This window comes from Ornithodoros turicata, chromosome 3 (genome assembly GCF_037126465.1).
Source record: "Ornithodoros turicata isolate Travis chromosome 3, ASM3712646v1, whole genome shotgun sequence".
Taxonomy (NCBI): Eukaryota; Metazoa; Arthropoda; class Arachnida; order Ixodida; family Argasidae; genus Ornithodoros; species Ornithodoros turicata.
The window spans coordinates 104,837,986-104,863,616 of NC_088203.1; the positions used below are offsets into that span (position 1 = coordinate 104,837,986).

At 44.2% G+C, this 25,631-nt stretch overlaps 1 protein-coding gene across 2 annotated transcripts in view; it reads right to left on the reverse strand.

Moving 5' to 3' along the window:
• Window positions 1-2,229: 2,229 nt before the first annotated feature.
• LOC135389091 (kin of IRRE-like protein 1) overlaps window positions 2,230-25,631 on the reverse strand; it is a 301,960-nt gene continuing 278,558 nt past the window's right edge. Inside the window, exons 3-5 of one of the 2 annotated variants that reach the window (XM_064619056.1) lie at window positions 13,492-13,702; window positions 8,526-8,819; window positions 2,230-3,287 (exon numbers count right to left, since the gene is read on the reverse strand). In XM_064619056.1, the coding sequence (XP_064475126.1) occupies window positions 3,160-3,287; window positions 8,526-8,819; window positions 13,492-13,702 (633 nt within the window). In that variant the 3' untranslated portion in view covers window positions 2,230-3,159. Of the gene's footprint in view, window positions 3,288-7,445; window positions 7,638-8,525; window positions 8,820-13,491; window positions 13,703-25,631 lie in introns of those variants that run through there. The other variant, XM_064619057.1, reaches the window with a different exon arrangement.

Sequence of the window (25,631 nt, forward strand, 5' to 3'; positions counted from 1 at the left end):
GAGTGCACGCTTCTTTCTGGACGCCACTGAACCAGAGATAAGCGAGTATTCATCGGGGAATGCCGTCTGGGGGGGAAATGGTTGCGATAAGATTTTGAGTTGATGCTGACTCAGGGAGTCTGCTGCTCGAGCCTACTCACAGCCTTCCAAAGTCGAAGAGGAGGAGAAATGTTTAGGAGAGAGACGTGCTGAATCATTGCTGGAATACCACCACGATAGGTAGTTTGTGGATATTGGTATAGCCTATAAGAGCATGGGGTATTGCTATCAGGTGCGTTCTTTTCGCTTGCAGCTCCTGCACCAAATCTGAACTGGGTCATTTGCGTGCTGCACTTCCCTGTTCAAAAGAAAGGCATTACTAAGGGTACATTTATGCTGCAGCATCGCTGCTCGCTGCAGCTTCAAGCACATCGCTGCTCGCATAACCGCTAGGGTGCGTTTACCCTGCAGATTGCTCAAGATGCTGCTCGCTTTCGCTATATCAGTCGCCTAGCAGCGTTCACTGTGGAAGGATGGAAACGAGGAAAAGTGGGAAGGAGGAAACCGACTTCATCACAACCAATCGCAGGTCGGATTTCAAGACGCCAGTCATCAATGATACCAGGAAGACAAACATGTTTACATTCCTAGGTGCAGCGAGCAGAGCGGCAAGCAGCGGCGAGGATAAGCGAGCAGCCAGGCTGCAGGGTAAATGCACCAACAGAAAGCTCTGTGTTTGACCTGTCATCGCCAGAAGTCAGGTAGTCCCCGGGCATGTTCAAACATGTTTGGCAGCATTGTTGTGGCGATGATCATGGCGTGCATCTTTGGCAAGCAGCGATGCTGCAGCATGAACGCGCCCACAGAGATACATGTGTTTGTTTCGTCATCGCCAAACAGCGATGTGCCATGTGCCAGCAGCGATGCTGCAGCATAAATGTACCCTTATAAAGTTCCTTTCAGCTGGAAAGTGCAGCTCCCGAAAACCCGTCTTGCGTGGAGTCCAAGAGAGTGCAGTCCAGTGCAAGTGAAAAGAATGCGCTTATCATTTATCGGAATACACCAGCGGGAAATTTGAAATGTGGCTGGAGCGTACTGTAGTAATAAAAGGCACTCCAGGTCGGGAAATCCTATTACGTGGGAGCGGCTCTCGCTGTTATGTCACTCTATACTACTGAACAGGAAGTATTCTAAGGATGAGACTTGGCTCATTTCCGAGTCCGTGGTTCAAATCCCTCCGCTGTCTGGCTTTTTCGTTAACTGCCATATTTCTGCTGCACACAGACCCTTGCATTTCTGGATCATGTTTCAAGTAAAACAACACGCTCTGCATCTCCTTTCACTTCCTTAATCTTCCACTTTCTTCTCTGATATCACAGAGCGTTCGCAGAATACCTTTTCTCTTATTTTTTATCTTAAATGTTATAGCAGTTGAATAACAGGATACTTTTGTGAAACATTCCACACTCTTTTCTTAGAACCCGCATGGTAAGTGTTAGCATAATGGCCACGTTATGCAACGTGTTGTTCGAAGGATCAGACTCCACTATTGCGGTTGTTTATGCAGCTGGATTAAGCTGAGATGGAGGTTTGAAAGTGGATAACAAGCCGTCTTTTTAATGTACTTACCTGTTGCGTAATTCCAGCGGTTCGTAACCGCAGTACGGTGATGTTACAGCCAAATCTGTAGCATGCTTGCTTTGCGTGCCATCTGCTGACTGTCGTCTGTTACCTGTCGTCTGCGCCAGACATCCTGCATTTACCACGATTTTAGCCGCAGCTGCGTAGTTTTGAAGCGGCTACGACGTTCGCTCGTCCTGTCTACTTCCCCCTTGCGTCATCGTCTCAAGTTTAGCGCGATTCGCATGTACTTAGATGTGTAACAACTACCCCAACAACGCGTTTTGTTAGAAAACGACGCGTAGAACGTCGTCACCTTCCACTAGAGTTGTTGATTCCCAACGTTGAAGGAGCAGTTTGTAGTTTTCTAGTGCACACATGACCAATTAACTTTACTCACCTTATTCCATTGATTCTTTGAGCAGCGTCGTGCACTTGTATCGTTGCCAGATGGTATCAGAGCAGATGTCGCAGGCTTCGTCTGTCACTGTGAAGACGAGTAGACACGCCGTGGTGCGCGCATGAGTTGTCTATCTGGTGTTTTAGCGGCCTCGAATGTAGTCCTGGCGCCAGTACAATTTGTTTCTCTCTTTTCGTTTTTCAGAACCAACAATGACAACGTGAGAGAAGAACGGTACCCCAAACATATTTTATTACTTACAGACTTTACGATCTCTCTTTATATATTACATGAACTACAATGTAGTTGCTCGCGCAGAAAGATGTGCACAGACTAGAAGTACGGAATCATAAAAATGGATCGCGGGCAACGTCGAACGAAGAACGATGAAGTTCACCTCAAGGTAGTAAACAAAATATTCTCTTCCTCATCTCTCCCTTAATGGTAGAACTGACCAGCAGTGTCGTGCCCTTGACACTCGCGTAGACAAAAAACGAAATCTCGAACGAATACCTTACATTGAAGATAAGAAACGCGTTGGAACGACAAGTCGAAATCTTCACATTCAACGAGGACAAAAAGATGTGGTCTTAAAAAAAGATATGACAGGTAATTGTCATAGAAAGTCATCTGACGCCGCGTACGTGAGGAACTATGGCATCGTCCTTTCTCGTTGGCTGTTTCTCAACAACAGTCTCTCTTTCCCCCAATCATAATCAACGCTACTACGCGTGTACTGGTAAACTACGGGTAACGTGTTCGATCACGTGATTCATGTCTTCCCTCCATTAGACAAACTCGCACTCTGCAGAAAGGAATGCCACGATGAGGGTCTGTCTCGACACACTTGATGAAGACTTGATGCACCTCTAGTGCACCCGATGCATTCACTGATGCTCATGTGACACACTCACGATGCACGCTGATGTTCCGTGATGCACTTGCAGCACGTATGATTCAGTTCATGGAACGTTGCTGAAGTCTTGTTCACACTATTGCACACTAAGTTATGTACAGTATCACACAAAGGTGATGAGAGTCACTGCTGAGTTTTATAGCGACACCTGGTGGTGGCTGTTCCAGCATGACGTCACTACAGCAATGATTGGCAACTGTTTATGTTGATCATGTGCCCCAGGAAGTGACGCTCACCCACCATGTCACCGTTGTTGCCAGACTCTTTGTAAAATCACGATGAAGACGGCTGAGTATAGAGCAAGAGGAGAGCAGGTGTTGAGCATGGCGTTTGATGTGCGTTTGCCATGTTGCATGGCGGCCGGATTCTCACCTGCGTAAGGCAAGGGTAAAGAGGGTGGAGGATAGAGCTATTTGATTAGATCATATAAAATATATGAACATCAGTCAGGGTTGCGAACAATTGTTTACGAGTCGGCGTTTTTTTACATGCCTATGCAATCCTTATACAGTGTACTTTCTATTCCTGTCTTATGGCGAAATCACTTCTTCAGAAATCTATGGGCGATTTTCGTTCGCACAAGACCCCTGAATGCTCTAAACGATCATCATGAGATTGGTACTGGCGTGTTCTCTTAGCTTTTCTCTAGCCAATGACGTATTTTTAGAGGACAGCGTTGAGCCATTGATTTTTAATAAATTAAAGTTTGGTGCGTCTCGAACATGTGCTGCCATCTCGATAGAATGTCGCACTCTAAAGTATTTGCGAATTCGGGCTCAATCCAAATCAAGACCCGGAATTCTACAAAATGTGTCATTGACAAGGGTAATACAAGGAAAACAGGCCAGTAATTCTGTTTTGACAATATTTTACGCCGTTTCTGAGCGCTGTGCGAACGAACTTACTCTATTGTCTCGCGAAGAAGTGATTCCCTATTTATTACTTATTATGCTGGAGCAGCTTCCTCATAATAGAGAGCTTTAGTGCATAGTACGCTATCTCCCTAGCGCACGTAAGAGATAGCGTTATGGTTTTGCGCAATGTGTCAAGCTCTCTTTATGTTCTGCGCGTGCGCAAAACAAGGAGATCCCTATCCCAAAGCGCGCAAAGGCGGTAGCGGACGATGCACTAAAAACACACTATTAGGTGTACAATAACTTCATTTCTCACCAAATAGTTGCGAGGGACATTTTCTTAGAAACCTTGACGCAAAGTTTGAGATCCCACGTTCACATATCTGCCGCCGCGCTAGAAGATTTTACGGGAGCATCTTGCAGGGTTTCGATTTCTTCGAGATTAAACATGGCGGCGGCAGAGCACAGCAGTTCTAAGTACAGAATAACCTCAAACATTACAAAAAATACATCCAGACATCTCGTTTAATAGCGTATAGCCAGTTCTCATTAGATATCGTCTGTCTGCGTCGTGCGACTGAGTTACAAAAAAACACCGCTTGGTGGCTCTTGCGTCGACAGCGTTCGCAGAAAAAGAGCTTGCGGACGGGAGCATGGTCCCGTTTGCATATTAAGGTTGAGTACGGAAATAATAATGGTGCCGTGATGTTACACGTAAGCTTTGTATCGACATGTCGCACGTACCGCAGGGTAGGACTGCGGATAATGGACCATTTCCATATTCGCGTCGCCCCTGGCGACGGAATGTCGAACGTCGTGTCTTTCCCACCAATAATGGGGACGCGCTTTTCGGACTGGCACGTTGCGTGGGAAAGTAGCAACGGAAGATTGGAAGAAAAATGCGGAAAGAGTGAAAGCGCATTGTACTCGTTACCAGACCTCAAACGTCCGCGTAACCTTGAAACCGATTATCTCCCCACAATGAACATGACAGTTCCATAGCGATGTTTTCCACTCAAAGATGTCGGAGTTCAAGGGCTGGGCATGCGCATACGCGTTGTCGGAAATGGTCCATTTGGACCACCTGGGGTTCTTTTGACCTGCGTGAACACGCTACGACAATAAGTCTCTGCGCATGAGAGAAAGAAAAGCTTCTTCTTCTTCCTTTTTTAACAGGATGAATGCCGGATCTATGTGGTGACTTCATATGTCGCCTGCAGCTCCATTTGTTGTAGGCGGTATAGGTGATACCCATGGAAAAGTCTTTAGCATGTGCCACTCTTCAGCGATGACCATGACACGTGACATCTTTGCTTTGGGTCTCACGTTCTTTTGGTTCAGGTTTAGAAGCGGTCTGCGATGCCGCTTCCTTTAATAAAAACGAAGAGGGCTTTCTCCGCTTTCTTTCGCAATTTTGAGCAGGGCCATTTACCTAGCAGCTTACATAAACGGAAGGGGGCGCGAGTCGAGCTCGCTTAGGACAGCTTCCAGCCTTTCTCGGTGCTGTTTGAAGGCGGAGCATTGGGTGATCACGTGGAGCGTATCTTTCCGCGTCTTACATGTTGCGCATAGTGGCGATACTGATCTCCTCATTCGGTATAAAGAGTCGCCTGAGTGTAGAGTTGTCCCAGGCGAATAGACGAGTTCAGAATATCCCAGAGTGCTTAGCGCCGCTTTGAACTGTGGGAGTTTACTAATACGAAAGAAACGACGGGTGGCCCGATTTCTTCCGTACCAGTCCATTGTCCACGACCTGTCAAGGTCAGCGAAGGCGAAATGTAAACGATTATTATTCGTTTCCCCGCTCAGCAAACGCCCAGAATGCAATGCGTGCGCAAAGAGCACTGGGATTTTCGGAGCTCGTCTATTCTGTGTCCACGTTGCTTCAACGTGAAGCAATGTGGACGTGAACGCAGCTTACGTGCTGTTGTTGTGGCACCTTATATTTTAGAGCGGATCCAATGAGACCGCTCTACGTGCACGACGCGAAAGTGTAAAGATGCGGGGCTGCGGACGAACATAATGCAGACAAGAGAAAAAAAGAAAAAAGAAGAAGGATGTACAATGCTTGTTACACATGAACCACTATAGACAGTAAAACATAAGTCAAAACAGAACATCGAGGAATATAAGGCGACAATGTACAGAAAAGAAAAAAAAAGAGGAAGGAGGTACAATACTTGTTAGACATGAACGACTAGTTAGTAAAACATAAGCGAAAACAGAACACGAAGGAATATAATGGGTATACGACGTATAGCCAACACCAACTAGACACAGAAGGCCTGCGTATTACCTCCCCTCCAGCCTTCGCTACGTGGATTTTTCTGCTACTAGGAATCGCCGTTCTGCGAATTGAAGAACTCGCAAAATGATTGCGACTAACTTGAAACCTGTGGACCTGAACCCGTAGACAAAAAAGTGCAAGACGCTTTCCAGAAAATCAGTCTTGAGAAAGATTTTTTGCGCTTTGTTTTAAAGATTTCTCATTTAGTACGCGGGGACGTTCAATCACCATACTCGCAGACGACAGTGGTTGATCTCCATGGCGACCTCTGAAAGCTCGTTCGTGATTGGCTACGGCCGTTGAGAACACGATCCCGATTGGCTGACACTAATACCCAAAACGCACCGATGCAGGATCCACATCGCGCGCAATCGTGACTACACTCTTAAAAATGAACTTCACCACATAGCACGCTGCTAGCCAACCATCATCCCGAATGACAACGTTCTCACCCCTGATTTGCTGAAAACGGGAGGAGGAGCCTATTTTGGGCTCATTATGCACGGCACAAAATAGGCTCCTCCTCCCGTTTTCAACAAATCTAGGGCGAGAACGTTGTCATGTCTGTGGATGGTAGCACGCTCCTAGCCAGCCATCATCGCGAATGATATCGTTATCTGTTCTGATATGTTGAAAACTAGGGGCCTACGCCTTTTTTTGTGACAATTATGAACAGTATAAGTGTCACAGAAAGGCGTACGTCTCCCGTTTTCAACAAATCGGGGCAGATAACGATATCATTCGAGATGATGGTTGGCTAGGAGCGTGCTATGCGGTGAAGTTCGTTTTTAAGAGTGTAGGCAGCGCTTGTGATCGTGCTCTCAGGTGCGGACAAAGCGCGTCTTGGCGACAGAGATCAACAACGCAGACACTTTGTCCCCCGTTCGCGAACATGATTACACACTTCGAGGATGGTTGGCGCAGGCGCAGTGACTTCCTTTCGCCCTCGCCTTCTCGTTACTCGCCCTGCCGGTTCCGGGTTGGCAAGATGGCGGCGATAACAGCGGCCCGCACGAAGAAAACAACGTCGACAAACTCCGAAACAGACGAAATCGCATTTGTATTAATGTAGACTTCTTTAAACTAGACATCCTGGACCAGTGTTTTCTTTTAATTTTTAATTTCTGAGGGCATTGTATAAATATTCCACCAGACGGCTGCAAATGAAAACCAAGATCACGAACGTGAAGTGCGGACGGTACGGCGTGCTCAGCGGGATCGCGCCGACTAGTGCGTTTTGGGTATTAGTTGTTATATATCACGTCGACGCGTACGCAAGCTTTCTGTATCTAGGGTTGTGTTAGTACAGCATACAGGTATAACTCAAGAAAACAGCAATAATTCTTACGACGTGTAGCACAACGAATGCAGTCAATGCTAGAAAGGACAGCCAGGGTTCATGCAAAAATTTATTTTCGATCATGCGTCGCAAGACAAACCCAAATAGCGGATCATGCAAAAAAAAAAATAAAAAAAGGCTCCAGATTCCAATGGGGTGCAGGACTGGGATCTGTTTCCCTCAGTTAATCTACTCCACAGGAAGACGTTCCTTGTTGTTGTTGTTATACTGTGGATCTGGATCTAAAACAAAACAAGCGCGAGCAAAGATTACTTGGACAGGTAAGAAACGCGATTGTTTTCTCCTTTAGAAATAAAGAAGCAAGAACGAGAACGCATAGAAAAGGAATACGGAGCAATGAATCTCATACATGCACGCGTAGGAAGTTTTGACACCAAACGGTACGAAGAAATCGTCACACGAACATGCTGGATAGAACTGGATTCTACATCATGCATAGCAAAGGATGCACTTTGTGCAAGAAATCACTAACGCACGCTTTATCACTGTTTCTTTTTGTGTGTTTTTTTTTAAAGGCATCTGCTGCAAATAGAGCGAACTGAACTGAGGACGAAAGCACATGAACACCACATACAAAACTAAAAAAAGAAAAGAAAGAAGAGAGAGTGAGAGAGAAAGAGGAAGATTTCAGACACACCACGTGAGGCTTAAGGAGGGATATGCTTATTATGCAAAAGAAAGGAAAAGGTCAGCCAGGCGAAGGTCGGCTTGCTATTCCAAATAAACAAAAAGAAAATGGAAGAAGGAAAGAAAGGGGACGAAAAGAAAAGGTAAAGAAGAAAAGGAGATGAAGAAAAGAAAATGAAAAACAGAGGAGATAAGGGGGAAATTATAACTGCTAAGCATGAACGCGCATCTCAATGCACGATTGCGTTGCCAACTGGCATGCACTCGATGACAACTAGAACAGCATCTGCAGGTATATACATGCGCTTACAAGAGTATTTGAATTCCGTAAGTAGCGATCAATTCGAAAAGTATAGATAGTATGTGCACACTACTCCGTATACGTAGTAGATTACTCTCTAAATAGCTAATGCTGATGACTGCTCGTACGTGCACCGTGCTGTTTGCGTTCGTACGAGGAACGTGAGGAACGCGATTCTTACCATTGAGTACATGTACCGAGATGTCGGCTGCGTCGGCGTTTGATGGAACGCACGAATAGTTTCCAGAATCGGTTGGCTGAGCGTTGCTGACTAGGAGCCTGCTGCGAGTGTGCGGGCTTTTCTCCGTGTGCACCGCGATGCCCCGGTTGACGTCGTAGTTGATCACCTTGCCGTTGTGGTACCAGAACACGTAGTCTGGTGCCATCGGGCTCTCCAGGACTTCGCACGTTAAGTTGAGCGTACTGCCACTGTTCAGATAGAGGGTTGGGCCGCCCGGAATCTCAGCCTTGCTTACTGTAATGCACAAGGTGAAAGATAGTTAAGTCTACTATGGAGTCTCTATTTGAAGCCGAAAGCAAGGAATGCTTCCTGGAAACAGACATGTGCGTGTGGCATTTTATGTTGATGACGTCATGTAAACCTTCCGCTGTATTCTCCCCGCCCGCAGGGGGCAATTAGGGATCCCTTAGGGATCCCTAAAGGCGGACCGAGAATATGACAACTTCTCACCTTATGTCTGCACGCGTTACTGCGAGAAATGTACGCTATTTGCCCTAAAAAGAAGTCAAATGTTACTGCGATATTTTTTTTTCCATTTTGTGTTAGCACCGCGATGCAACTGTGACTATGAGGAATGTACAGGAGTGGAGACGTGGAAACAGGGTAGCAGAAAAAGCGGAAGGCGTTGTAAGCGTCATGGATCAACTTAAGAGGAACTATGACGCAATCTATCTGGAAAGTCTGTGGGAAAACCCAGAGAAAATCTCCTTTGCTCAAGAAAACCTCAGTCGATTGTATAGGATCTGGTTCCGGCAAGCCTCAGCACGGCATTGGCTCTACCGCAGAAGAGGAGAAGCGTACCCACTGAGCAACGACGCTGGAGAATGGTATTGGGTATGGAACAAAAACGGCATGGTGTTAGTAGTCGCGAGAATAAAAGAGGACACTCGAAATTCGTTCAACAGTCGATAAAATTAATAGCGATGCCTCTCCTCACATTGTCTGTATTGCCTCATAAATTTTACTGACGCATTGCCAGCGCATCGAACACGTCCCCCCGCACTACAATTTCCTTTTTTTTTTTTCGTAAGTCAAGCTTGTTACTGCATCCCACTTCCACCGTTAACACCATCCCAACACAATAAAGCATTTTGTAAACAATACCACTATCCATTTTCGCGTCAGGAACAAAGACACATACACAAGTTGCCACATCGCTATACCAAACGCGAAGACGCGACCGAGCCAAGGCCGCAGTTGAAAACAACACTTTAACTACACCATTAAACTGCGTAAACATTCCCCAAACTTGCATTCCCCGATTTTCCTGAAGCCACAAACAAAAGCTACACTCGGTGCAGCAAATTTCCAATTCTATCGCCAGACTCCGCTGCTATTTCTGGTCGCTCGCACATCTAATGCCATACAGCGACTGTCTTCGCGCGAAACAAGCGCGCGCGCGCGCGTAGCAAATACCAAAGACGCGAGCGAAAAGCAGCGAAAGCATCGCGCGCACCGACTCGACCGTCTGGTAGTTGGCGCTCTGTCGTATAGCGAAAAAGGTTTTTGTTTCCAAGCTTTCGTGCTGCGTAAGCGCTTCGTTCGTTCCCGATGTTTTGCTGCCGTTTTTTTTTTCCCCCTGTCTACGAAAGGCGATCAGGCGAAAATGGGGAATCGGAGCGAAAAAGGGGAGAGGAACGAATTGGGGATCAAGCGTGCAGATATTAAGTAGGGCTCTGTGCTCGCTGCTGCTCAGAGGAAGTAGAACTAGCTGAGTTGTGTGTTTGCGATGATTTCAGGGTCCGTGTACTATTTGTGAGATACCGTGCTCGGCTTAGCGCTGTGTCGCAGCTTGTTTGTTTGCGCGCATCGCTTGAGAGGAAAAGACACCGCATCGTAATGAGGTGGGGGCATGCTAGAAACGCGCTTGTTAGCTGCAGGAAAATGTTTTTTTTTTGTTTGTTTTTTTTTGCGACTAAATGAGACTAGATATTCTGAGCAGACGATGCTCTCTAGCAATGATGGCCACTAACTTCTTCTTTAGTACTTTAACTACTAACTACTAATTACTTCGCGATGGAGTAATTCAACTAGTAGTTCAACTACTTTTCAGGAAATGTATTTAAAACTACTTCTTTAACTACTGCAACGTATTTTAACTACATCTATAACTACTTAGCGTTGTCCATCAACACCAATCCTATTCCATAGTGTTCTTGGACACCTAAATATGAATCACAAGCGGCGATAAAAGTCAAGATTTAGTACACATGCACGGCACAATTGCTCTGCACCTCCGTTCTCCTCAAACAAGTAGCTCAAGGTAAAAGGCGGAGGCACAATCGTGCCGTAAAGCTTGCGGCAAAATCGGAAGTAGTTGGCGCCTGCAGTAACCTAACTCTTGTAGTCAACTACTTAGCCACTACATTTCTGCAAGTAGTTGATAACTACTTTTTATCTACAATCAGGTAGTTTAACTAGTATTTTAACTACATGTAGTTTACTACTGGCCTTCACTGCTCTCCAGTACATGTTCGCCTCAGGGCTGTTGTGCCTGAGAGACTTGTCCCAATACACAAGCACCTTCCCAAGCAGCACAACATCTTGGTACAATACTGGGCCCATATTGCAGTCTACTAAGTTACTTCTCACTTATAAATGTAACTAGTTACTTTCGGGGGTAACTAGGTACAGTAGCTAGTTACATTTCCAGAGGACTAGCTTTTAACTGTAACTAGTTACTATTTCTGTGAATGTAACTGCAAAATGTAACTACTCACTCGAATAAATGTGGTTCCTTTTTTTCTTTACCCTGGCTTCCCCTACTTCCCCCTAACAGTGTCTTCCTTCCTTTTATCCGTAATTGGTATGTTCCCCCTTGCCTTGGGCTCTTGACCAAGCAACGGTATTCCAGCTTTGCGAACAGAAATTGGTGAAGTTAGTGACCCTTAGTTAGTTAGTGGAAGACAATTTTTACCGCATTTCAGTAAATGTAAATAAATGTATGTTCTTAACAATTGTATCAACTTCTCATGGTCATTTTTATAAAAAGTAGCTGTAATGTACCTAAGTTACTTTCTTTCAGTAACTGTAACTGTAACTAGTTACTCGACTAAGAAAGTAACTATAACTGTAAATTAGTTACTAAGTTAGTATTAGTTAGTTTTGGAGAGATAAACTGTAACTGTAACTGAGTTACTTTTTAGAAGTAACTTACCCATGACTGTGCTAACCCAAGCAACACAATATCTTGGTCCAATATTGGACCAATATTGGAAATACCGGACCAATATTAGTCCAATCTTGGTCCAGTATTCGTCCGATATTGCCAATATGGCAGTCTTGGGTAAGTTACTTCTAAAAAGTAACTGAGTTACAGTTACAGTTTATCTCTGCAAAATAGTGACTAAGTGACAGTTATAGTTACTTTCTTTGTCGAGTAACTAGTTACAGTTACTGAGCTAAAGTAACTTAGGTACATTACAGCTACTTTTTATAAAAATGACCATGAGAAGTTGATACAATTGTTAAGAAGATACATTTATTTACATTTACTGAAATGCGATAAAAATTGTCTTCCACTAACTAACTAAGGGACTCTAACTTCACCAAGTTCGGTTCGCAAGGCTGGAATACCCTTGTTTGGTCAAAAGCCCAAGGCAAGGGGGAACATACCGATTACGGATAAAAGGAAGGAAGACACTGTTAGGGGGAAGTAGGGGAAGGCAGGGTAAAGAAAAAAAGGAACGACATTTATTCGAGTAAGTAGTTACATTTTGCAGTTACATTCACAGAAATAGGAACTAGTTACAGTTAAAAGCTAGTTCTCAGGAAATGTAACTAGCTACCAGGGATGGGCAGTAATACTCATATTTTGTATTATAATACTAATACATAATACTTCCTAGAAATCGGTATTATAATACAGATACAAATACATTTCAAAAATGAGTATTATAATACATAATACTAATACTTCTGTGTATTACACGAGTAATACTTGTAATACGCTTGTAATATACTTAACTTGGGAAGAAAAAAGGAAAAGAACAGAAGAATTACTTAGATATATGCCCATTACTTATCGAGACAATCATTCTCCAATGACGTTTTATTCACGCTTACATTTTTGCACATGGCCTGATCTTTCTGAATAAGATCAGATAGCGCTGATCAATTCGATCGCAGTGAACAACTTGCTCTCACTGTGGCAGAGCCCTGATTTCATCCACTCTGGACGATAAAATGTGGGCCGTTCAAAAACCTGTGACTGCCCATAGTGCAACCACGTACAGGGGTGACTGGCTGCACTGGACGCACTCTTTCATAAGAAAAAGGGCTTTTACTGGTATGACTCATCCTTACGGATTCTGAAGTAGAAGGAATGCGAGGAAACCTCCAGTAACCTCTGGCCCCAAAGTCACTTGCTTTGGGATAATTTGGGGCAGGGGAACACTGTAATAGGAGCCTTGTTCGTGTTCAAATGTTTGTGGGACCCGAAAAATTACTGATAAAGTGCACGGGTGACACTTTGCAGGTCGAACTTACGACCTCTGGGAAAGTATTACACCTTCAAAAGTATTATAATACATGTAATACCTCGTTTTGTGTATTATAATACAGATACAAATACATTTCAAAAATGAGTATTATAATACATAATACAAATACTCAAAAGTATTACAGTAATAGTATTATAATACAAAGTATTACTATTACTGCCCATCCCTGCTAGCTACTGTACCTAGTTACCCCCGAAAGTAACTAGTTACAGTTATAAGTCAGAAGTAACTTAGTTACTACCCAAGACTGGCTAGCACTATGGCCACAAGTCGACACCCAGGTCTGGAGTAGCTTGTCCCGCGGTGCTGACATCTCCATATTTTTTCTTCTATCATCATCATCATCACCATCATCGACACCAGTAGCACCGGCATCTTACACACTATCACAAAGGTAAACTCACCAATGACGTTGAGCGTTATGAAGCGCGATATCTTGGGCAGCGTGCTGACCTGACACTCGTAGACGCCAGCGTCCCTCTTTTGCGGATACTGGATCTGGAGTGTCCACGCGTCAGTGGAGTCCAAGTGGATGGTCTGGAAACGCTGGTCGGAAGTGTATGTAAACCGACCGACAGTCAGAACGTGCAGGTCCCGACGACGTATCCACGACACCTGGAAGCATAAAAAATGAGAGGTTGATTGGATTTGAGAGCAGAAGAGAAGACAGAAATATGTTACATTACATCACGTGGTATGCCCATACGTCGCTCAGAGATATCCGATAGACAATTCCATTTCCTTGTCAAGAAGAAATAGAAGAAGTACAAAAAATAATAAGAAGAAGAACACGAAAGTCGTGTCATTCCGTTCTCTAAGTGTGCGTGAAGTTCAGCGTTATACTGTAAAACAAAAAAACAAAAAAAAACACCTTACATAGAATTAGAAATGAGGCAGGACACCAGACGTACAATAATAATTGCTAAGCCGCATGCGAAAAAAAAAAAAAAACAAACGTTTAAACAGGAGGCAGCAGAAATTAAAGGCGTGCCACCTGTCGCTTATTTTCCCCTATTAGCTTGGAAGAAGCCCCGCCATGGCTGACCTCTCCTTTCTTTTTTCTTAATAAACATATCCCCCCTCCCCCCGCCATGGGGATGTAAAAGTTTGGAACAAACGCGGCCGGCCTTTGGAAAAGCGAGTGTCATCACGAGTAGCAGCATAAAAATGCGCAACGTTGTAGCGTATACTCTCTGCGCACGCGATATGAAAATGGCATTTTTTTTTGTTGTAGATTTTTGGGGTGACTGCAGCTGATGATCCAGAGTCTGATGACATCTGCTGCTGCATCACCGTACGTGTAGCTTGCTGATTCTTCTGTTTGCTATTGCGAGTATTCTACCTCAGGTGAGCTGATGCTGAGGAACGAAGTGTATGACAGGCATAAGTGTTACCGGGAGCAGCTTGGTATACCTCCGAATCCGGTAATAAACCGGTCCTGGTGGTTGTTATGATATCATACACTTCATCCGTTGTCTTCAAAATAAAGCCTCGTTGTAGTGGTGCAGTGAGCACCATCCGTGTCCGTTGCTTTTAAAAGTCATGGAATATTTAATTTAATGTCCCATCTCATTGGGTAGAATCAGGTCCTGCTTCATATATCCCCCGATTATGGTAAGAGACGCTACAAGCCCAAACCAAACCAACCTAACACACCCCAACCCAAAACCAACTCAAATTCAAACCGTCCCAAGCTAATGTAATCCAACACAACTAACCAAACATATAAGCAGAAGGCGGTTTCACACGGAACCACAGAGAAAAAAAACGACTCGCGGTATATACCACAGAAGTTTGTGAAAAGCATTTATCGCGAAAAGGGACGATATTACACCTTATTGCGTGCCTCTGTAGTTCGGTTATAAAAGACTCTGATTAAAGAAAGCGTTCCTCTTGCAACTCTAACTGCTCTTCGTGACGAAATCCTAAATAGGGTTCGTTGAGGTATCCAAAATGGTGAACAATTTGCACAAACAAGGGGAACCCTTTGAAGTTATTTTCCAAACTTCTATTTCTTAAAGCATAAGGTGGCGCTCGTCCCACATCATCATCATTCATTCATCTATGTTGTTGTTGTTGTTGTTGTCGTCGTCGTTAAATGCTGTCTTATTGGTCTGTTATGAATGCTGAGTCGTAGTGATGGATACCATGGATAATAAATGTGTTTAATCAATCAATACGAAACGCAAAAGTCTGAAATGCGCGCGCTCGAACTAAAACGCGATGTTCCTAGAATAAAAATAAAAAAAGGAAAGGACACACATTCAACTACTGATTAGCCCACGCTCTGGACATATCCCAACCTCTTCAATCTTCTAAAATAAAAAAGCATCAACTGTTGAAGCGCCCTCGAGCGCATTATCGAAAAACTCATCAAAGTACAGACTGCATTAAACTGGCGCAACCCATTCGACTGTCGACCAAAAGAGAAAGCACAAAACGAAGAAAAGTGAGCAGTCGCAGCGACATCATTGATTTCATCGACATCACAGCGAGCGCCATCTATTATGGTCCCTTGTTTATATGCATTAATGCCGGGCCTCAGCATAAATATAAATAACTGAACACGGAGGGCAGCACGTATCGCGTCCAATGAGATCATCTGTCAAAAGCCATCTTTATTTCCCAAGGGTATCGTCCGCGATATTTTTTCTCTTATTTCCAAGTGTAGTGAAACTGATGTTGTTTTTTTGTTGCACCGTAAAGGAAGTGTACGGTTTTGCGTTTCGCTGGCAGAGCTCTTTAGGTTCATAATTTGTTGTCCTCGTTCGTTCGCTTTTGGGGTCGAACTGCCGTCGGCATGAGTTTGTCCAATGAAAAATTATCCTTTTGAATTACAGTACGCATATCCGTTTACCGGAACATTAAAATAATTATTCGAGCTTGCCATGTCAATTAGTCTCATGATGAAAGAATCAGGGGCAAAGCAACAGACTTGTGCCCGTTACCAAAAAATAGGAACTAAATACCGTTACCCGTTACTTCAGGAAAAAGTAACTAAATACGTTACTCGTTACCAACATACAAAAGTAACGAGCTCTCGTTACTCACAGATAACTAGTTACTTTTACGTTACCGCCGCATAGTTAAAGGAGCCAACAAACATGCCCTGACTTGCCTTCACCTCGTTATTAATGAGAAATTGCACTTCACAAGAAGCTGATACTCGAAATTTACATCAGTGATCTTCGTTCTCTTTCGTGCGAAGACATCTGCTGCCGAAGTGGGGGTGATCGGAGGTTATGAAAACACAAGAAAATACACCGGTTTTCGTGCCACCGATCACCAAAGGTTCCCAAAAACAGACGAGGGGCTGCACCATAATTTAAGTCGCTCAGAAGCTTAGCAAAGACAAGAAAATGCTAGAAGTCGAAAGGCGTTTTTTGTAGCCATAGCACAACTGGTGCCCATTCTTGGGAGGGAGTGATGGTCGGAGATTGCGGAAACAAGAGAAAAGACAAGGGCCTTCGTTTGAGACGATTCAGCACGTCAACAACACATCCAATGAGGGACTGCAATGAGTCACACGTGGTCGTGGGTCACGCAGGTCCACGCATTGCGCCACACGGAGTGCCAAAATGTGCTCCCCCGCGCTGAAGAAAAGGAACGAATAACGTCAGTAACGAGTTACCAATTTTTGTAACTGATTCCGTTACTATTACTATTTTTTAAAAAGTAACTGAATCGTTACTTCGTTACCAAAAAAAGTAACCTTACAAAGTAACGAGTTACGTGTAACGAGTTAGGCACAACTCTGCAAAGCAACAGTTCTAACAGGGGAACTATGCATCATAAGGCGTTTGCCGCTGCTTATTAATTGTCGTTTCGCGTTCAGTGTCGTATGCTCTTGCTCTTCAATGTGGTGTGACGCAGTCAGGCGAATATTTCCTTCTGTCAATACGCGGCATGTGTTTGTCTTTTTTTGGGGAACGCGCAGAATTAGCTCTGATTGGATTTTCTGACATCAATCGATTTACGAGACACCTCCAGACGGCCACTTGGAACAGTGATATAAATAGTGCGGGCTCGATTCTAGACCGGGACGTTAGCAAGTTAGAACGACAGACCAAGAAAGGAGCTCTGAAGACAACGAACAATTTGCTAATTAGGATTAAGAAATTTCAAACGAGAAGTGAGACCCCCATATTTTTTTCTTTCGCTTTTTGGCAGCTGCAGATTGTATGACAAATACCGTGCGTTGACCTGTTGACCTGTAGCGCGTGCAGGAGTGCAGGATCTGTATGATTCCTCGCCCTCCTTCCGTGCTCCTGTAAAAGAATGAGTGAGGTCGTCGTCACTCCGTGACGCGGCAGGAAGCCCGATGGGGTCGCCTATCGCGAGGCTCGCTACGCTACTGCCCCGCTGGTGTCGTCATGAGCTGACGCTGGACTAGCGTCGCTGGAGCGAGTCTTTTTTTTTTTTTTGTTCTTGAGATTACGCAGAGATAAACCAGCGTTGAACGAGAATATATTCCATGGTCGTTCCTCGTAGACTACCTGATAACCTAGGCTAGTTTTCAAACAATCGCAAATCTTATATATTTGCTCCCCAGAAGAACCGTTACGTCTGTGCACTTTCCGCCAAAGAATACGAGCATGCACGAAAATAATTATTTCCAGAGACTGCGTAGCGTTAATAACATCGCTTCGAAACTAACGCGAGTGAGGCGAACATACGTTCGCACGTAATAATTCATCAAAAATCAATTAGAGCCCTGCAGATATTAGCCCTTCTGCGCCTACAGACTACCTGTAATTACGTTCAAACAGAGCTTGCGCTCCAGGACTGATGTACCGGCCAATCAAGCATGTGTTAGTTAACTTCAGTACTGTTTGGCGAGCTGTAAGAACAGGAAGCCCTTCTCCTTCCTATTCCATGTAAACAGGTGCGTGTTCGCTAACAAGCGACAGTGCTGAATACCATTGCAACGCCCCCTATCCTCATTAGCGACTGCAGCGCCGCCGGCCATTCAATCTGCGGAAGAGAAGAGGGCGCCACGGAAGCTTTGTGTCGTCTGCTCTGTTTGACGAGGCGGAAGGAAGAGGGAACGAACTTCCGGTGACTCCGCTAACAAGAGTTACTTACTTCCTTTCGGCATTTCTCGCTTACCTACCAATGCGAAGGAACTAATATCGAGCGGCTGTAATTATATGCGGTTGAAGCACAAGGCGGTTCCTCTCTACGTTTGGTTTTGATTTTCCAAAAGAGAAAGCCTCGCATTCAGGAAGCGGTTTCCAAAAAGGGATGTAACCGGCAGTGACACTGGAAGCGATTCTTGAAGGGGTTGAACGGGGATCGATTTTGTCTTTATTTCTAACACGAGTTTTGAACTGGCGAGGAAGGAGGATTTATTGTACGACAGAAAGTTTCTGGTGGAAAAACCGGGAAGGTGAAATCGCAACTCCATGGTAACCAACCGTAGAAGGAAAGTGAGAAAAAGTAATGCATCAATTGCCTATTTTTGCTAAACTGCCTGTTTTGACAGTATGCCTTCAGTTATGCCGTCGGATAAATGGAAAACACGGTTACATGCGACCAAGCTGTATAGCAAATGGTGTAGCTCCGAACGTCGTCTGGCTCTGATATGAGGGCTCAGCCAGTGAGGGAGAGGTCACGTGCTAACGGGCATCAATAGGAATGGTAGATAGACCCTCCCAGAAAATAATGGTAGAAGACCTAGAGAGGCCGTCGCTTCTCTGGTTGGCCTCAGTTTGACGCCGCTGCTTGTTCGAAGGTCTGTATCTCACCAACTACCACACGTCGAAAAATAAATATTTTTTTTGCGCTTGCGTACACGTTTCAATGAACCACATACATATTTATGGTATCGCAGCCCCTTTAGGAATCGATTCAACCGTGACCCAGGTAATATCCACGTTAATATATTGCATATGGCCAGGCGATCTGTATTGCACTTGCAATATATTAGCGACTCTCTACTATAGCATAGTGACACATACGCCAAGTACGTGGATAGGTGTCTTTCATTATGATCTCGCGTGTAAAGATCTTACGGCATGCCCGTGAACACTCAGTGAATACAGTAGCAAAAATATTATATATTTCCGCGTGTATGAGACAAAAATGACTTGTCATAAAAGGATATATAGTTTATTGAGGGAGGTAGCAATAAACAAATAAATAGGCAAAAAGGGCAAAAAAGGTAAAAATAAATAGGTAGCAGCCAACATAGCAATAAAACAACAAGGAAGGTAATAAATGACTTTTTTTTTTCACCTGGTTCTCATGAAAATGCTCTTCAGCCCTGCCCGTTCTTCCCACAACGATCTACATCGCCTCGCTCTTCGTTTATTAACTGTATTAACGTTAATGCAGAGCCCTTAAGGTGGGCAAAATTAATCAAGAAACTATGGCACTGCCCATTATCATCGCGTAAAAACCAGAATTATTATTGGTAGCGTTAATACTTTGCTCAACCAACCATTATAAATGACTTCGAGTTCGACGTCTTCAGAGGAATCAGAAACCGTAAAGCTTAACGTTCCTTCGAAAATCCCACGGAAGTTTATAGGGGAAGCGAAAAAGGAAAGAGAGGTGAGGAGAAACGATAGCGACGCCTAGAGGAGAGTTGAAACGTGACCAGGATGACCGGAGGAAGAAGCGATTGATTTTGTAAGAGTTGCTCTCACTTTTAAACGTTTTGTTTTCGTGGTAAACGGACACGCACGGCTGCTGCCAAGTTGGATCTATTCGTTAGCGCGTCGTTCAAATTTGTCTTCCGTATGTCTTTTGGACCGCTGTTCGTATTTCTGGAACAAGCTACTTTGTGATGGAGCCGAAAGAAAGAACGTCTGGGGTTGGGGGCTGGACGCTGTTTAAATGTGTACAATGGAGAGCGCGAGATGCTTAGGTCTTCCGAAAGGGTACTGTTGAACATGAAACATTTAGGCGAGTTTATAAATCCTTTATTTGTAGCCTTTAGTGAGGAGCGTTTGCACGAGCAGTAAGCTGCAATTCGGGGCACACAGTGTGTATACCTGTGATTGTGTCCGTACCTTGCGCGTACCTCTGATTAGCTGTATAATTCGTAAACCTATAAGAATGTGAGCATGACTACGTCATCTGCTTTTCCAATTATACCCTGATATCCTCTCATTCACGAATATAGATCTTTCTACGGAGTAGATGTAATTTCGTCTGCTATACGCAAACAATGACTGCTGTCGATGGAGAGTTAAAAACTGCGCCATTCTTTCGGAGCTATTTATTTACAGAAACTCCACATTGGCACTCAGTGACGTATAAAAACATAACAAAAACAAGAAAAACATGTAGTGACCACGAGTGAGGAAATTTGCACACTTAATCTGTTCACGATAATTCGTGGTTTTACGTCGCGAGGCAACTAACTTAATTTCTGGCTCGCTACCCCTCCCCACACTTGTTGGTATGAAATGTGAAATGATAAGGTGATGGGGGGATAATGATATTACAAAGCACAGTCTTAGTAGAATGCATAAGACGAGGACCATCTTCCGAGATATAAAGTTTTTCATTATTAGTGAGTTTTGGTTCAGCCACGATAAGCCAATCGTGTTATTCGTTCCAAGTGGATGACATCATTTTGCTGATATATCATTTGATGGCTTCGTTTATCGTACCGTTTTCGTAGACTGCTACTGCACTCTTAAAGATGAACGTCACCGCATAGCACGCTCCCAGCCAACCATCATCTCGAACGATATCGTTAGATTCGTATATAGATTTGTTGAAAATGGGGGCGTACGCCTTTTTTGTGACACTTTCTGTTCATTCTTGATTGTTCTTGTTGTTGATTGTTCTTGTTCATAATTGTCACAAAAAAGGCGTACGTCCCTCATTTTCAACAAATCGGGGCACATAACGATACCATTCGAGATGATGGTTGGCTAGGAGGATGCTATGCGGTGAAGTTCATTTTTAAGAGTGTGCTCCCGACCTACTAAAATTCCCTATCCTTTATGATCGTTTTATTCCTGAAATCACCCTGACTTTGCATGATATGCCGCAACATCGAAATTATCCCTCCCTTGGAACCACAAAAAACAACACTCTTCGAATCGAATACTGAGGTAGAAACCCCGCTGCATTGGTCCATCTACCACTCCACGTCCATCTCCCACTACATCTCTCATCCATCAGAAAGTTGCGTGATCTCTTGACTGCGTGAGCACATAAGCTACACACAGCTTGAAAAGGTCTCCCAATATCGCCCGGTTGGCCCAATACACTCGTCGGCTCTTTCGCTCTTAGCCCTGCTGACTGCAAGGCCACATCCGGCGTCGCGTTGACATCGAAACGCTCTTTGCCTGGTCGCTAATGGAAGCGTTCATTGCAAAGGGTTCGAGAGGCAGCCTTTTGTGCAACCCGAATTTCAGGTCGCACTCTAATCCCTCGCTTTTGCGGCACTTTCTCTCCCTACATCAGTAACGAATTGTGCTCCCGTGCATGTTTGGGGCGGAAATAGTTGGGGCGGCAGAGAAAATAGTGTACGGTGGATATGTTACATGTCCATTTAGAATAATAATCATAATTCGGCGAATTACATCCGCGCTATAACTCTGATCATGAGCGACGGGTTATATTTCAATGCATCACGCGACAAGATAACAGCAAGATAGGACGAAGTCTAGTTTGGTATTCGTTGTAGACGTCAGAAATACGACAGCGGCGTGGAAACCACTATCATAGTTTTTATATGGCTAGAAGGCCTTCACCTGGGAATTACGAAAACTACACATGGAAGACATCAAAATAAAACGTATAAAGTGGAGAGGGAAATTACGAATCAAAGCTCCATGTCAGTCAATAAGGTATATGCACAGCGTAGAAAAAACTTCAGAGTACTCGTTATTCAATCAACTTCCTTTCAATTCTGTGCCGACACCGCAAGGCAACTGTGCACTTTTAAAAATGAACTTCACCACATAGCACGCTCCTAGCCAACCATCATCCCGAATGACAACGTTCTCACCCCTGATTTGTTGAAAACGGGAGGCGGAGCCTATTTTGTGCCATTATGCAAGGCACAGAATAGGCTCCGCCTCCCGTTTTCAACAAATCACGGGCGAGAACGTTGTCATTCGGGATGATGGTTGGCTAGGAGCGTGCTATGTGGCGAAGTTCATTTTTAAGAGTGTGGCTACGAGCGGTTAAAGACGGAGAGAGATGGATAGAGGACAGCAGAAAGGAGTGAGAAACAGCGAAGGGTTATTACGCATCCTTGGTCGACTTCAGAAGGAAATGCGTCTGTGCGAAAGAAACTGCTCAAAACCCAACGAAAACGTTGGAGAGCTTAGCTGGTGGTAAGAATCGCTTTCGGCCGCCTTATATCACGTAGTACGACCTCGGAGAGGATGCTGTGTCGACCGTCATGTTCAACCAAAGCAACATGTGTTTTAGGCATTTACCAAATCCTACAAAAATACACGAAAAACAGGCTGTCGGTAAGTGCTTTTAGATTCGATGTATAAGGTGTATTGTATCAAGCGTATCAAATGGGTAATGTATTAAATGCGCAAGGAACATACTGACGAGCATGCAGTCGGCATTCTGTTGGACCAAAAAGCGACGACACATCAGAACCGAACCGAAGGTGACCACCAGATGGCACAGCCACCGAACTTTGCGCTGAACGGATCATTGCTATGTGTCGTGTGTCTTGTTGGTGTGTCCCGTTTTGTCGTTTTTCCCTGTCGTTTCCCGATTTCCTCTTTTTTTTTTTTTCCTCTCTGTGGCAACTGCCCTCTCTTTCTTATTTTTTCTTGCTCCTTCTTGCTTTCGATAAACGATACCCCCCATCAGAGTTCTTCTCGCTCCGACATATTCGCACGAATCACGTAAGACAACAATTTGAAGATGGTCATCTGTATACGCACATGTCTGCGTTTCACTCCACACATGGAAGTTCTCCATAGAAATCATGGCGTCAATGCGCTCTATTTCGCAAAAGTAGTCACCCACAATTCAAAGCTGACGAAGTCGTTCATCCTCGCAAAAAATACATACTTCAAAGCGACAAGAATATCGTGCTTAAAAGTACCCAGCGAAAAAAAAAAAAAAAAAAAGAAGCGGCCAACTGTGAGCTAGATGAGAAGCGACAGGGAAAAGGATAGAGTAAGTGAAACCTTGACAGCGAGACTTCGCGAGCGGACGTCTCCCGTGAAGTTTCGCGAAAAATTCTCTAGTTCAATTATAAACGTCATACGTCACACGGGAAGGATTACGATGGAAATTGTATCTCACCTTTGATTCTATGTATCATTGTGTCCTAGATACCATTTTACTGGAGTTTGTTTCCGCGTGATGCGGTGGACTATGGAAGTTTTGCCTTCGCCCGTGACTGTAAAATTCTTATCGTGAGAAGTCACGTTTGTTTACTCGTAGCTGGTGCTAGGTAACGAGTACTGGCAGCTTTAGAAAAACAGTATTAGTGCTTGCTTTGTGATGCCGTCTGGTTATGACTTACCGGTGTCATGAACAACTAGAATTTGCATAGTCTCTCTCAGTCAAGATTACGCAAATATGTGCAACAATAACCACAGCCAGACATTATTCGGTGGACGAATACAGAGGCAGTATCAGTCTGCATCTCGGAAGACACAATAATGTTAGCTTCCTGTAAAGCGTGCTTTTGCTGCACAGCTACGCTGCATTGCAGAGAAATGTTGTTATTCAAATACGCGCCGGAGGAGTTTTTGCATGTAACGGCTATCAGGGGCAGATCCAGACCGTCGGTTTGGAGGTGGGGCAGCGGTTTCTTTGTCGGAGCGCGTAGTGGGGGAGGGGAGAGAGGGAAGTCCAATGTATATAAACTGACGTTGGGAGGGGGGGGGGGCGATTGCACAATTGCCCCCGCCCCCGCCCCTGGATCCGCTTCTCTGGCTATGGCTCTAGGAGATACGCACTAAAAACACGGAAGTAAGCCTGAGTCTTTGCTCCTGGTCTGTGGTAATGATGATAATTAATGATGATGATGATAATAATGATAATTAATCCTGTGGACTACAACGTTTCAAATTGGTAACACCACCATCAATCTATCTACATCTGTAAAGATCTTCGGTGTGAGGACCTCCGAAAATTTATCATGGAATGAACACGTTGGTGACGTATACGGAGATAAGTGTCGATGGAAATAGGGCTCTTGACAAAAAATGGGTACTTCCGACATCAACCAAAATTGTTCATATATAACTCAGTCGTTACGTCCAATGTAACCGATTGTCACTCTTTGGGGTAAAAACATCGCAAAAAAAAAACATCGCAAAAAAAAAAAACTATTCAATCATTGCTTGTGCATCAGAAAACAGCAGTTCGAGCTATCTCCAATGTTCGCTTTGACGCGCACACAAATCTACCTTTCAAAAAGTTTAACATAGTAAAAATGAACCACGTTTACCCGCTCTTATATATATACTTTGTAAGCCATACAGTAAAGCAATCAAGCAAAATACCATATATTTTCTCGATTTAATAAATCTAACCCAGTGTACCCATCCGTGTCCTACCCCGTGATACCCGGTTATACACCATCTCATCATTTCGTACATCTTACAGCATCTTACATCCCTAACTGTGACGCTCCGACTTATCATGAACGAACTCACTAAACAGGGTATCGATCCAAGTAATAGAACTTTTAATGTCATAAAAAGCTATTTTATTAGCACATATCGGTCTCCTCATATGAATTTGTTATTGCATTTTGTTGGTAGTCAGTGTATTACTGCCCTTTCATACTACATGGCCCAATATAAGTTGCCCGAAATGACCATGTTTCCGTAAGTGACGCTGCTTGATGGCAGAAGGGCAAGGGCGCATGCGAGTGGGTTTCACTGTTGTAATGACGCAGCTTGCTATGTGTGCGTGTGAAATTGTATATGAAAACGGCGGTCCCTATGTTAGTTGTTTTTAGTCCGTACGTGAAGTGAACTATATGTTTGTTTATATTACCTGTTTATGTTTTAGTTGTGTCTAGTAAGTAGTTTTCGTTTAGTGTTTTAGTACGAACAGTGTACTGCTACTGCATACCGGGGGTTTGTGGCCTACGTCAAGCAGCACAGCTGCTTTTTGCCAGGCCCTCGGCTGTCATGTACACCCATGGTAGAAAAAAAAAAAAAAGAAACACAACGTACTAAAAGCTTCCAAAATATGCATGTGCTTATGTTCTGTAAACAATTGAAACACAGTCAAAACTACATAATAATAATCAACTCCGGGTCTGAAAGGGGTCCTTCTTGGAAATCCACGATGATCTCGCGCAAATCACGCAGTCTGGCATCGAAATATGTACTTTTACTTAAGGGTAAGTAATATCCAGGGTCGTAGCGAGTGGGAGACTTGAGGAACTAGAGCCCCCCCCCCCCCCCCCCCCCTGTGGGAACAAATGTGGGAGCTAAGATCTATAGACTACTATAGACGACCCTCTGTTTACAAACACGTGACGTTACGAGAAGACCGGCTCGAGGATATATTTTGCTGTGGCGGGCAAGAAGCGCGAAAAACGCGTGGGCTGATAGGCTGATAAAGCTGATAGTGCCCA